Source organism: Crocodylus porosus, unplaced genomic scaffold (assembly GCF_001723895.1).
Source record: "Crocodylus porosus isolate Cpor-Errol unplaced genomic scaffold, CroPor_comp1, whole genome shotgun sequence".
NCBI classification, from domain to species: Eukaryota; Metazoa; Chordata; order Crocodylia; family Crocodylidae; genus Crocodylus; species Crocodylus porosus.
The window spans coordinates 12,922,022-12,935,542 of record NW_017728947.1 but is presented as its reverse complement, the minus strand read 5'-3'; the positions used below and the strand labels follow the sequence as shown (position 1 = coordinate 12,935,542).

At 41.6% G+C, this 13,521-nt stretch overlaps 1 protein-coding gene across 3 annotated transcripts in view; it reads left to right on the top strand.

Annotated features, from left to right (window-relative positions):
- Positions 1–13,521, top strand: part of LMO1 (LIM domain only 1) — an 84,072-nt gene that overhangs the window by 361 nt on the left and 70,190 nt on the right. The window contains exon 1 of one of the 3 annotated variants that reach the window (XM_019551964.1): positions 5,025–5,568. The exons of the other annotated variants lie outside the window; for them this stretch is intronic. Within the exon in view, the coding sequence (XP_019407509.1) occupies positions 5,544–5,568 (25 nt within the window). The 5' untranslated portion in view covers positions 5,025–5,543. Of the gene's footprint in view, positions 1–5,024; positions 5,569–13,521 lie in introns of those variants that run through there. 3 annotated transcript variants of the gene reach the window in all.

Below are 13,521 nucleotides of genomic sequence, written 5' to 3'. Positions count from 1 at the left end.
TGCGTGTGCGTGCGTGTGCGCGGGGCACAGGCATCGGACGCAGCCTCGCGGCCCGGCTCCCGCGTGGCACCGCCGGTCCGCATCGCGGGCTGCCCGTCACCTGCCGGGCTCGTCCCACGGTGCGGGGCTCCCCCTCCCCTCCTTGAGGAGCTTCCCTCAAGTGCTGCATGAAGCGGGGGGGAGGGGGGGAATTTACTTGCTCAATGGGAGAGGGTGGCTGGGGGAGACGGAGGGTGTATCTATCTGCGCGCGCGTGTGTGTGTGGATGCGCACGGCTGTACGCATGCATGTATGTACTTGTGTGGATGTGCGGGACATGCGTGTGGATGTCCGCCTGCCCATGTATGTACAAGACAGGCGCGCACACGTGTGCATGCCTGTCCGTGTGGGTGCGTGCGTGCGAGTGGATGTGTATGGATGTCCGTATGCACAGGCGTGTCCGGGTGCCCGCGTATGTACAGGGCAGGCACGCACGTGTGTGCACATGTCTGTCCGTACGTAGGTGCGTCTCTGGATGCCCGTGTATGTGCAAGACGTGCGCGCGTGTCTGTCCGTATGCCCGTGTGTCTCGGGATGCGCGTGTATGTACGGGACGCGCGCGCACGTGTGTGCGTGTATATCCGTGTGCACGTGTCCGCACACGTGTGTCCGTGTGCGGATGCGCATGCTTGCCCGTATGTGCTTGCGCATGTATGTACAGGGCATGCAGGCGCGTGTGTGCACGTGTGTCCATCCGCACGTGTGCGCAGTTTGCACGTCCCACGGCCCCTGCTTGTAAATCAAAGCTTCATGTGTGTGGGTGGGGGGAGGCTTTCCCACCACCATGTACTCCCGCGTGATCGCGCGGGCCGGGGTAGAGGAGCTGCAAACGGGGGGCGGCGGATGAAGCTGCCCCGGCCTTGGCGGGCTCCGCTCGCAACTTCCCTGAGCGGCGCGGGAGGGGGGCGCGGGTCGGGGCTGCTGCGGGGCTGGCGGCATTGCCGGGGCCGGGCGGGGGCGCGGGGACCTCTGCCCCGCACACGCTCCCGCTCCCTGTAGGCGCTGGGCGGGGAGGCCGCGCCCGCTGTGAGGGGGGCGCCTGCTTGGCCGCAGCCCCCGGCGCCAGCCCTGTCCCCCGCGCTCCGCCTGCGGCCGGCGTTGAGTCGCGAGCACGGCGGAGAGGAGGGCGCCGCTCGCTGTCTTCAGTGGCGGTCTTCCCTCTGTCGGAGCCGCCCGAGGCACCAGGCTCCCGGCCAGGGGAAGGAGACGGCCTCGCTGAGGAGCCCCTTCCTTTCACCCCCCCGCCCCATGCAAAGGGTTAAATCATAGAAGGCTGTGCTCGGGCAGGATGGGGGTTGCCTGTCCACCTGCCTCCCTCAAAACTTCCTCAGACTCCCCAAGTGTTGCAGTGCCCATTTTTTCTTCCCGTAAAGAAAACGGGTTGCTTCCCCCCCTTGCACCATTATCACCCTTTCATAATAATAAACCAGGTGACGTCTTAATCCCCTTGACTTCTTGTCACAGGGTGCCTGCTAGCCCCTATCTGATTTAAATCTGATTGATGGGAACAGCAGGATACTGCTTCCACAGCAGAAGTGAGGGAAGCAGGTGAGCTGTGAGGAAAGACCGAGATCTAAAGAGGGTCTCCTAATGGGGATATTTGGGTTCTTTCAAGTCTTGCAGACATACTCATTAAGCCTGAGGAGCTCGGGGCTGGCATGATGATGGCATAAGGGAGTGAAACTAGAACCATTGATTATCCAGACAGTTCTCAACAGCCCTCCTTCCAGGAGATCTCATGAATGGCTATATGAAAGGAAATAATGGGGATGGGAGCGGAGGTAAAGAGGAAATTAGAATGGGATGCACTTAAAAAGAAGAGAAGTAAGAAACAACCCCCTGATGAGAGAGGGATGTCGAGATCAGAGTAACAAACTGAAGTAATGCCTAGGAATCTTCAAAACTGTTGACAGGGTACTTATGCTAGAGGAGAAATTGCACCTATTAAGGATGTTAGAAATTGGGGAGAGAAGGTGAGATTAAGAGGTAACTATTTGAGGAGATGGTTATATTACACTTGAGCCGTTCTTTCCTTCTTTCTGCCCAACTCATGGGCTCCAGTTGTCTGCTTAAATATGAATGTTAGAAGAGACGCTGGATCTGCCTGGGTTACAAACGCGACTAAAATGGAGGCTTTCGCTTAGCCATACCACTTCCTTTCCATATCAAGCTGAAAGCCTGCATTTGAAAAGAACGGGCCTAGTTTTTAGTTCCTAAAAATCCTAGCGTTGACGACAATGGATGTAAAATGCTTTTCTTTTTTCCAGTTTATTTTTTTTTTTAAATGTTTAAAAATAAAAAAAGTTTATAGAAGAGGGCACTGCCGTAGCTCAGTAAAATGCTGTGCACTGCCGAATGGAAAGCTGGCATTTGGGGAGTCTGTCGTTTCTCTAACGGTATTGGGGTATCACACAGAAAGCAAGAGTGGCGTTCTCTGAAGTAGAGTTTGTAATGTGCTCCGAGCTTTTGCATCCCTGAGAGCTAGTTGTCAAGCTGCGTTGCGGTCTTGGTAGAGACTGCTCTCCCAGCCTCAGGGTACATGTAGCAATCATGGCTCCGGGGCAGCATGGTAGCCCTAGCATGACACTGCCACCACACACAGTCTAATAATCGGCTTGCTGCCTTGTAAGAAGAAACTTTCCTTGGCAAATATTTCTTGCTTTTGATAGAAGCAACTGAAACGCAGTATTGCTTCCTTAAGTTCTCAACAATAACTATATCATTGTGGGCAAAGGCTGAGGCTAAAAAAATTGTCAGCTCCCTGACTTGATAGTTTGTGGCACTATGTCAAGTTATGTCAGTGAGGTAGCATTATTTCATATGTCTGAAGTGACACGGTATAACTTGACTGATATAACATAATGTGATATCAGAAGATACCGTTTTAAGATGGAAACGTATGTGCATGTCTTCCCAAAACACCCTTTAAAAGCTTTCATTAAAAAAGAATTATTTAAGGACTTGCTCCTGTACAACTCCAGGGTGTAAATCAGTGTTGAATTTGGCCCACTATATCTGTCATTTCTTTTGCCTAAGACAAACTAACCAGCCCAGTGTCTGATATACTTTATAAATAATGGGGCAATTATAGGTATTCCTCAAATAATATAAATGCTGATTTGATGTTTTTAACCATCTGTTCTCTGCAATGGGAATCAATGAGCTGCCCTCGGATATTGTGACCAATGCCAAAATACCATCTTAGTCACGGCTGATTTCTGTTAATTGTTCTTTCAAGTAGGTTAAGGGTTGGAAAAAAAAATTTTCCACTGGAGTTTGAAATAAGTGAAGTGAATGAAAGAAGTTCAAGGAAAAACATCATTTGGGTTATTGCTGGTATAAACTTACGTGGCATGTGGAAGCAATGTAGGGATAAAACACATACCAGCTCAGTGCTGCGTATTATTGCACAAAATTTTAGGCAGGTGCATTATGTCAGTCAGTGTGCATGTGCAATTACTACAAAAGTCAACAATTATAGCAAAGTTGAGAATCTACATTACTTTTAATTATGAATAAAAATATTTTAAATCCTTTCTCTTTGAAAGATAAAACTGCCCCAAAATAAGCTGCGGGGGTATGAGCAGAGTGAGAGTACACAAAACAAAACTTACAATTCATTAAAAAGTCAGTCTAAAATATTATAGTTTAGAAAATCCTACTTCTGTGCTAAGCGATTTAGAATCGGAACTTTTGGGCACTAGCTTTCTCGTCTTGGTGTTACAGTTCCTGTTCCTTTTTAACTTAGTTAAATAATCACTTATAGCTGTTGCACTCTTACCCTATGGTATAATTTTGGCTCTTGCAAACTAATATTACAGGAAAAAGAATAGTAGTTTTAAGTGCTGGATGAAATGACTCTATGCAAAATGATGATGCATTTAACATCAAATATGTTCAAGGACTGTTAGGATTAAGTATTCAAAATGAAGGGGGAGGGAAAAGCCATTTGAGCTGAGGATAAGGAATCTAATTAAAAATAGGTATTAAGGATATATAACTTGAGCTTGCTATCATGCTTTTAAAGAGTGCTGTTGTATCAGTTGTAAAGGGAAAGGAAAAGTATCATTAAAATGAGAATAAAATGTTTTCTTGGATTAAAAAAAATGGACACAGCTGAAATGCTGTTTAGCTCAGCATTAAAGGACCTGATCCTGCAGAGCATTAAAGGACCTGATCCTGGAACATTTATGGACAGAATTGAGAGTAATGGTCTACTTGTGCAAGTAAGAATAGCAGATCATATCTTCTAATAATGTGGCATTAGTAGAATTAACTGGCACAATGGTGTATGTGAACAGGTAGAGCAGTAGGTATGGGCTACCGTTGTATTTGGCTTGTAGAAGTCAATAATATATGGATTGCTGAAAGTGAAGTGCATTCAGTGTTGAATTTTGCAAGTTGTATTTTGAAGCTTTAAGTGAGCGTACTAAAATAAGGTTGAAATGAGCACCAAAAATGTTAAATTGAGTTGTACGCTATGACATGTCTGTGAAACGGTTAATAATTGTAGAAGACAATGTGCCAAGGCTGTGCCCTTCGAATTTTACACAGAGAACTTTAGCAAGGGAGTGATTCTTTGACATATTGAAACCTACTAGCCATTTTCAAGTGACCCCCTCCGGTTTTAAATAAGCATATTGGGTAAAGTGATCATGCTTTGGAGAAATAAAATGCATAGGCAAAAAGAGAACATTGGTCAATTGCAGTCCATAAAGACTAAAGATGGAATTTGTTACTACTGAGTATATTCATAAATGAAAGTAGCCCACAAACCATGAACAGGACTGAACAGAGGCAAAGTTAGTAATATTTGAAATGCTCAAAATAATTCAGTAGCAATCAAACCTCAATTTACAGAGACTGTGCTGCAGGTGGTGCTGCTGAGCTGAGAAGACTTAAAATCACCATTCAACCCTGACAGGAGAATAAGAAGGGGTCCCTGGGAAATATGTGCATTTATTCAGTAGCAAATGTGCAAAGCTCACAAATTGAGAGACAGTGGCAGCAGTAGTCAGGCTTAGATATTTTACCCTCTCTGAATATAATTTTAGATTTAGAATCAGCTTAAATCCAAGGGGAAAACACTTTATAAGGTTGAAAGCTGTGTAGTTGCAACAGCCAGGGTTATGAGCTATCAAATGCAATTACATTAAAACAGATTATACTGTGCAAATTGAGCCATTTAGAAGGTGAGAACCAAAGAAACAGCTCTGATCTCCCTTTTTTTCTAAATTGCAGTTTTAGTTCCTTGCAATTCTGAGGTACAAAAGTAGGTGAGACTGCTTTTGTATCTGCAAAGTGCTTCATTTCTGAATGTAATTCTAACTGAGTGCAATCTAGGTTAAAAGCTGGACAACTGGGTAATTAGAGCTCACTCACTGCTGAAGAACGATCAGCTGTACTATAGCTCATCTGTGTTCCCAGAGACTAGTTCTTGTCTCTTCTGAGTGGAGCCTGCTGGCAAAGAAGCATCTACCCCCAGACTCTTCTTGATCCCTGAGATGATGGTGCTGGACAAGGAGGACGGTAGGTGTGCTGAGATTGCTTAAGCCTGTATATGGGGTGTTCTGTATGTTCCTTACATGAAAACAAATAGTCCTGGTCTGTATGTGCATCTTGAGTGCTCTCTCTGCCTTCAGTCTTTTAATGTTTTCTCCTTTGCTTATAATAGTGTACTTGCTTTTTATTTTTGTCCCCTCCCCCCCCTGAAAACTGAAAAGTGAATTGGCCTGGAAGGGCTTACTTCAGGGTTCTCTGTTTGTTGAAGGACATGGAATGAGCTGATATGTATACATATATTAACTTCATTTGGATTTGTCTTCTCTGTGAATGACAAAACAGTTCTTCTTTGTGGTCCATTTCTGCCCGTTTGTTTTGGTAGCTTTGCAAATCTAATTTGGAGACTTCTCTTCCCACTGCATGCCATCTGGGTCTTTTTAATTTACGTGTTTAATATCTCCCATTTACTGCTCTTCTTCGTAGCTATAAACATAATGACAATAAGCTAATAGGCCTGCTAAACTGCTCTGGCAAGGAAGCATTGGCTTATTGTGAGAATTTACTCCTCTCTTGAAGTGGGAGAGGTGTGATTCAGTAGGGAGGGAATTCTAATGGAAGAAGCTGAAGGGGGAGCTTGACTAAGTTTAGGACCTAGTGTGTGCTTTTTTTTTTTTTTTTTAAGCTATAACTGGTCCTTCATAAAAGAAAAGGAATTGGTGTGACAATTCTAGAGTCCTAGATCATATTAAGGCAGTCTCTTGGTAATTAGAACAAGGTAGAGAGACTCTGGTCATCCTCATCTGAATGCCACTTGCTCTTGGCCAGATGACAGAACTGCTCTGTGAGTGGTAGTTTCTAGGAAGACTGTGGTAAGTTTGATCACAAGTTTTCAGACAAGGTAATGTTGTCTGGCAGGTCTTGTCTTGTGCAGCCTCAGTTCTTTTATGAAGGACCTGATGTGCCTGCAAAAAGGAGAACTTGTATTTAGACATGCATTTCATGCAATACATAGAACAAGCACTTTGAATCTAAGATGTAATAGTTTGTACCTTGAAAGCATGGTGGAATGCTTCTTAAGCTTTCCCTTTATTCTATCAGACTTCCCTACAAGTTTCACTGCTGCTAACAGCATTTCTGAGGTACTTATGTGTTTTAATTGAACAGATACCAACGAAGTCCATATTTGACTTTCAAAACCCCAAACTCACTCCATTTTTCTCTCTTACTCACTTTATAAATGGGTAACTTCATTGTTCTCTCCACTACTATCTGCTGCTAGGTAGTGTACATTCTGATAGCTTTTAGCATGTTAATCTATGTGGACAGGTCTTGAACAGCTGGAAAGTTGGACACAGGCAGCTGTCATTTGGAGGCAGAGAAGCGCTGAATTTCTTCATGTCTATGGACAGAGAGAGCCATTCAGGTTTTCTCTGTTCTATGTGGAACCCTATGTTGTTTAACACTTTGGCAGCATTTTTTTATTACTTGGGTGTGTTACATGTGTTGTGCTCAAAAAAAAAAATATATGTATATATTAAAAATTTTTTTTTTTTTTTTTTTTTTTTTGAAACTCATACCATTTGTAATTCAAAATGACTTATTTTTTTTCCTGTCAAAATTGAAGTTAATCATGTAACACTAATAATAGAGGAACCCAACTAATTCAAATAAGCTGAAAGGGGATGATTCCCTGTCACCCCCAGTGTCTAGCTTCTGGTGTCAAAATGAAGTTATTCTACTGGGAAACACCTAGAAGAGGGAAAGGGGTTTTTTAATATTTAAAAAAAAGCAAAAAAACCAGCCTCTTGGTGACTTTGAACCAGATGGTTGGGTAATTGTCATGATGAAGTCTTTCAACATTGAAAACAATATCTAAAATTATGGTCTGCATTTTTAGCTTCAGCTTTGTTTGCATTGCCTTTTCTCATGTATTTGGAGGACTGCCATCACTCAATATAATTTATTTTACATGATCAGTTCACTTCAGCCTGTTTGCAAGCACCAAGCTACTTAGACTTATTTATGGAGTGGCATGCAAGCACTCCAACCTCAGCTTGACATGCTTGGTGTAGTGGATAAAATGTGTGTGGAATTTTTCACCAGGATTTTTCTGCTGCTTTACACGCACACAAAACCCCTCACCAAGCTTTGTCTGATTCTTCTGTGTTTTATGAACATTCATAAAATCTTGTCTCAATAGAAAAATCATGGTGTCACTTGTTACAGGTGTAACATACATGTGCATTCTTAGCAATGCTGTAATAGTTAAGTTGGAATCCTGATACTGTAAACTAGAAATTCCAGTTTTGTATTGATTCTCATCAGTCTTCTTGTAACCATATTAGAACTTAAAATGAAGTAGGTCCGAAGCATCTGTTAGACATCTTCTGGATCAGCCTTGCAGATGGCTGGGACTACGTCGTTGAGTATTGCTTATGCTAGAAAAAACAAATTTAAGCTGACTGGATTTCAAAGGATTTGAAGCAGCTCAGTGCTCAAAGGTGCTCAGTTATTTTTTTTGGCAGTCTTAAGTTAAATTTACTAAAGTAAAGTTGAGTTTACTTTATTAGAGGCATAAGGCTCCTCTTGTAACCTTCCTATGAATAAGACGTGTTTGGCTGGCTGGCTTTTTTTGTGTTTTTTTTTTTATTGGACCACACGTGGTGTGCTGCTTTTTCAGGTTTTTAAAATTTTTTTTTCTTCTAAACAAAAGACGCTTCTCCCACATCTTGTTATCTTCCTTTTTCAGTTCACACTTGTACTCAGAAATCTAGTATACAATGACGGTATAGCATGCAACATAGCCCAAATTAATTCTTTGTGTTTGGGGGAGTGCTATTACCTGCGTAAAACTGGTAATGGGTTATGTAGGGATCAAACTTTAAAGTTATGTGCAAGTAATGCTTAATGCAAGAAAAAAGAAGAATCTGCATAATAATAATAATTAGGAATATGCTGCAGCTTATCCTTGCTATGATCTTTGCTAATAATAAGGAACAGCTTAGTAATTGGCATTTGTGGCATGAAATGCACTAAGAGAAACCATGAAAGTCATGCGGGGGGAAAAAAGTTTCCTTTTGCATAATGTGTTATAGTAACCAGACAGTGTATTGAAATCAAATATTAAAGAATATGTTAATCACACTTTTTTTTTTTTTTACATGTATGAAAGCAGTTGTCAGAACACATTTAATCCTAGTGCCAGTACCCAACAGCATAAAACTATGGGTACCACACATTAAAAATAGGAGTTGAATAAGTTAAATAGAGGAAATTAGGTCTCCCACCTTGCGTTTACATTTCCTTTTCTAGTATATGGACCTTTATGACAGACCAATCAATGAGCAAGGGCTTGATAGTTCAAGAATGGCAACCTCCTCACCCTGATGTTTTGATTGGAGCGGGGGTTACTAGCGTGGCAGCGAATGTTACAGTATCTGAAACTAGATTTGAAGTAAGCGGTTAACAGGAGTTTCGGGTTTTTGTTTTTTTTTTTAAATAAGGGGACAACATAGAAGCAACAAAAAACCAAGCCAGGTTTGATGTCTATGCACCATGGCTGTACCTGTAGGAGTAGTTTAATCTGGATATTCTTAAAATATTTAACAAGTGGAACTGGGTGTCTTGATTGCCTCAGTGTGTTGAAGCATCAGTTGATAATCCAACAGTATTCACATATGTTAGGAGGAAAGCATAAGGAGAATTAACCTCTTGGTTGGGCATCAAAATATTTCACCCTATGGTGAAATAGGGCCACGCAAACTTTTTAAAACTTTATCTAATAGCAAGATGTTCTGACTTTGTTAAAGAGGTCAGCTTTTTTTGGTTGCCGCAATCACTAGATTGCCAAGCCTATCCTGTAGGGGCCCCACTATGATACTATGAATAAAGGTGCATCTTCCACCTCCTTTCTGCAAACCCTATGAAAAGAATAACTGGTGATGTAGGACTCCAGCCAGGAGAATAGGGCCATGGATTCATTTTATAAATGAATGTATGAAGTGCTGCACATTTGGAACAGGATCAGGTCATGACAGTCCACACAGGACACTACTGTTATATGCATGAGAGTCCAGGGAACAGCCATGTGCATGATCATAGGTCAGGAAAACAGACCTTACGACAAGAGGCTGAGAGCTATGGGGTTCTGGAAAAGCTCAGGCTCGGGGGTGATCTGATGCCCACCTACAAGTTTATCAGGGTGACCACCAGTATCTGGGGGAACATTTGTTCACCAGAGCGCCCCAAGGGATGACGGGGTCAAACGGTCATAAACTACTGCGAGACCATTTCAGGCTGGACATAAGGAAGAATTTCTTCACTGTCCAAGCCTCTAAGGTCTGGAATAGCCTGCCATTGAACACCTTCAAGAGAAAACTGGATGTTTATCTTGCTGGGATCCTGTGACCCCAGCTGACTTCCTGCCCTTTGGGCGAGGGGCTGGCCTCGATAAACTTCCGAGGACCCTTTCAGTCCTAATGTCTATGAAATCTATGGATGTCTGTAAGGACAATATCAAGGTAGCTATAGATCGCATACAAGCTTAATAGGAAATAGTGTCATCAGAGGGGAAAAGAGTGTTCCATATATTGCTGATGATACTAAAAAAGGAAATGGCAAACTTCCCAGACAGGTTTACTGAAGGACCAGACAAGGAGGGATGCGGGAAATGAGTGTCAAGTGAAAACAGCAGAGTCTCTTTCTGCTAACATGGCATGTAGAATTTCACTGTCTTCCTGATTTATCTAATATTAAATTCCTAAAGTTGCTAGTTGCGCATGCTTACTTGCTTTCTTCCTTTCTATCTAGAACCTTCCCTCGGGCTCATCACTCTCTGGCTTCCTGTGTCCACCCCCCCGCCAACATCAAATCCTCCTAGAAATCACCTTTATTCCAAGGGTAAAAACATTCTGGATCTCCTGGTGGTGAAGGACTGATATTTCCATTGTTGATGGAATTGCATGTATAGTTATGGGGAGGGCCAGTCATGCTTCCTGCAGTCTAAATTTTAATTGCAGTGGGTCTCGTTTGGAATCCTGAAAGGAAATGATCACAATCTTGATGAGTGTGTGTGAAACTGGGTACAGTTAGAAGCACAGAAGTAGCATGAACAGAAATGCACAGGAATAACTAAGTATAAATAAAAACTTGTAGCGCTGCTGGGAGCTGAAGACAAGAAAGCAAGTATCTGGTGAGAGTAGAGCGTGACTCGATGGATAAATTTGTACAAGGTGTGATTCCAGTAGGCACTGAAAAGATCAGATTTTGCCCAAATTTTACAGGGTAGGATAACCTAGTATAGCCTGTTCTAGGAGTACTTCCTTCCATAGGAATTGGCAAACTCGGCATCAGATGACAGTTGACAAATTGGTTTTAAAATGATCTCCACTTTATTTAATGAATGCAAGAAGAGTTAAGTCTGGTTCGAGTTCCGTGTAGACATTGAGAACCATTCTCCCAACTCATGGATGGGCAACTACTTCCATAATGGAAATAGAGAAGTTTAGACTTCTGATAGCAGCAAATTATGTTTTATAGCTACACTCCTGCCATGCAATCAGGGTCACTTGTCTGCTGCAATAGGTTATTAAAAAACAGTAGCAAGGCTTCTTTTCAAACCTTTGTTATTTGTCATTTCTAGGTGCTCTTGGGACCTATGGAACCATTGTTTTCAAGGCATATTATTTGTTTAAAACAAGCTGGAAACAGTTCTTCAGCTTTGGGGGTGGGACAGAAGATGAAAGACTGAATCTTGGAAGTTATTTAGCTTTAATTGTGCTTTGAACACAATACAATTATGCTGGATACACAGGAAGGGCAACAGAATTTATCTTCTTCTAGGTTAGTATTCAATTTTTGTTTTTGTGAAAGATAATAAAATATCAATCTGTTTGCTGTAGCCACTCTTAAGAGACTCTTCTTACAGTGTAGAATCTTCAAAAAAAATTCCTTTTAAGAGCAGTGCATTATTAATAAAGTAATCCATTAGGTCTGGCGATAAAGGGTCACAGAAGAGTCTGAAATATGTTTCTTAAATGGTTAAGAAATTTATCATGGTTGGCGGATTAATTGATTTCATTTGGAAGCTTTTTTAGGTTTTTCAGGTTTAGAGACAGTTGTGCACTATTTGTAAATGTGAATTTCCTGTTCAAAGTTTTGTTTAACCTAGGCCAAATAATTAGGCTTACAGCAAAGTTAGGCTTTCATTGGAAAACTATCAAAGTGCTACTAAAGAATAAGTACTCTTTTAGCACTAGTACTGAGTGCACCTTTAAAGCATTTTATCTTTGGTAAAGTTTATGAAAGTTTATGGCAAATAAGATATTTTATTTTAAATCAATTCAAATCATAATAATGGCATTAAGCATGGTGGGGTAAAAGGAGAGAATACGCTACAGATATTGCAAACTGCCGAACAGTAAAACTCTAACGGGTCTGTGTGTTTTTAAAACTACAGAACTGTCGTCATTTAGAACACAGAAATGTTGTTTTAGATGGCATAAAAATTGTCACCCCATTTCCAGTGTGGTGAACTGTGCATAGGAAGTGATTTTTATTCAGTAAATGTAGCACCTATTCACTATTAACTTGAGGGGGAAAGGGGAGATCTATAACACTTTTTTCCACAAAGTAGACTTACAGTTTGACCTATTTGTGGCTTGTGAATGCTCTACTGACTGTTAATGCGTGTGGGTCGCTTTCCTGCCTAACTCCCAGGTCCACAAAAAGTTTTCAAGACTGGCGTTGGGGATCACTTCCACAAATATATAAGCAAGCACAAGGTTTTTATCTTGTTGTTGAATATATTTTGCAAATAAATTTCTTTGTACAAATGCACATTATGCAGCTCATAGATACTGTTGAACAAATTTTATTTGAATGATCACTGGTGAATTCTTTTGGTATTTAGAGTTGTAATCTTGCTGATCAAACTTGGAAAGATGTCTCTGGGAATGCTAGGTAGTTGTGGGCTTCAACAAGTATGCTCTGTTCCTAAAAGAGAAAAGTGTAAGATTCATGCATATGTATGAGTGAGTGAAGAGAATCTGGTTCAAAATTTAACAATTATGCACCTCCCCATGTAAACATCCACTTGGGGCAAAGCCAGGGATGTTCCTAGTTGGTTTATTATGGGTCTGAGATATAGAAATGTATTCTGGAGGACTGTATTTCTAATAAATAAAAAAAAGCATAATGAGAATGTAACTGGGAAGGAAGACAAAAGCAGCCATGCTTTAAATTGTTAATGATGGTGCCAGCGACTGCAGCTTTACCACAGCTGTTTAAATTGATCAGCTAGTGAAAATGTTTTGTTTTGGCACTTTCCTTGTGTGTGCAACCTTTTCAAAGGGGAGCTGTGAAACAGTGCTTAGAGAACCAAGCATTCTGGATTATTTAAAATGTGCAATTTGTTTTCCGCTTGTAATACTTCAGACAGGTATTCAGTTCTCCATTTGTTCCCCAACTTGCAAATTATTGATGCCTTGCACTAGATGGTGCACCTCATTTCAGCGTCACCCCTCTATCCAGCCTGAACTTGTTCTGTCATTATGAAGCTTGGGCAGAAGAGCAGAATGGCACTACTAAAACTTGAGGTATGTCACTACAATTCACTGTTTGTTCTTGACAAACACCTAGTGAGAGAGTGTTCTTTCATATCCATGTCACCTGTTACCTGTTTTATTTCTAGGCTGGTTCTACCTTTTAGTTAGTGTGGATCAGCTATTGTAGTCATTATTCTTGTAGTATCCAGTTTCATTCAGTTGTGGTGGGTAAAGTCCCCAAAACTGAAAATCACCCCTCCCCCCCCCCTAAAAATCCCATCATCAATAAAGTCATCTTTGCTGACTTTATGTTAAAGCAGCTTCTGAAAGGGGGCCCTGTGTCTGCTCAAGTAGGTTCATATAGTGTCTAGCCAGTGTGGAGTTATGTTCTCTACCTCGAAGAGTTTCTACGAATAAACAAAGATCAACTACTCTG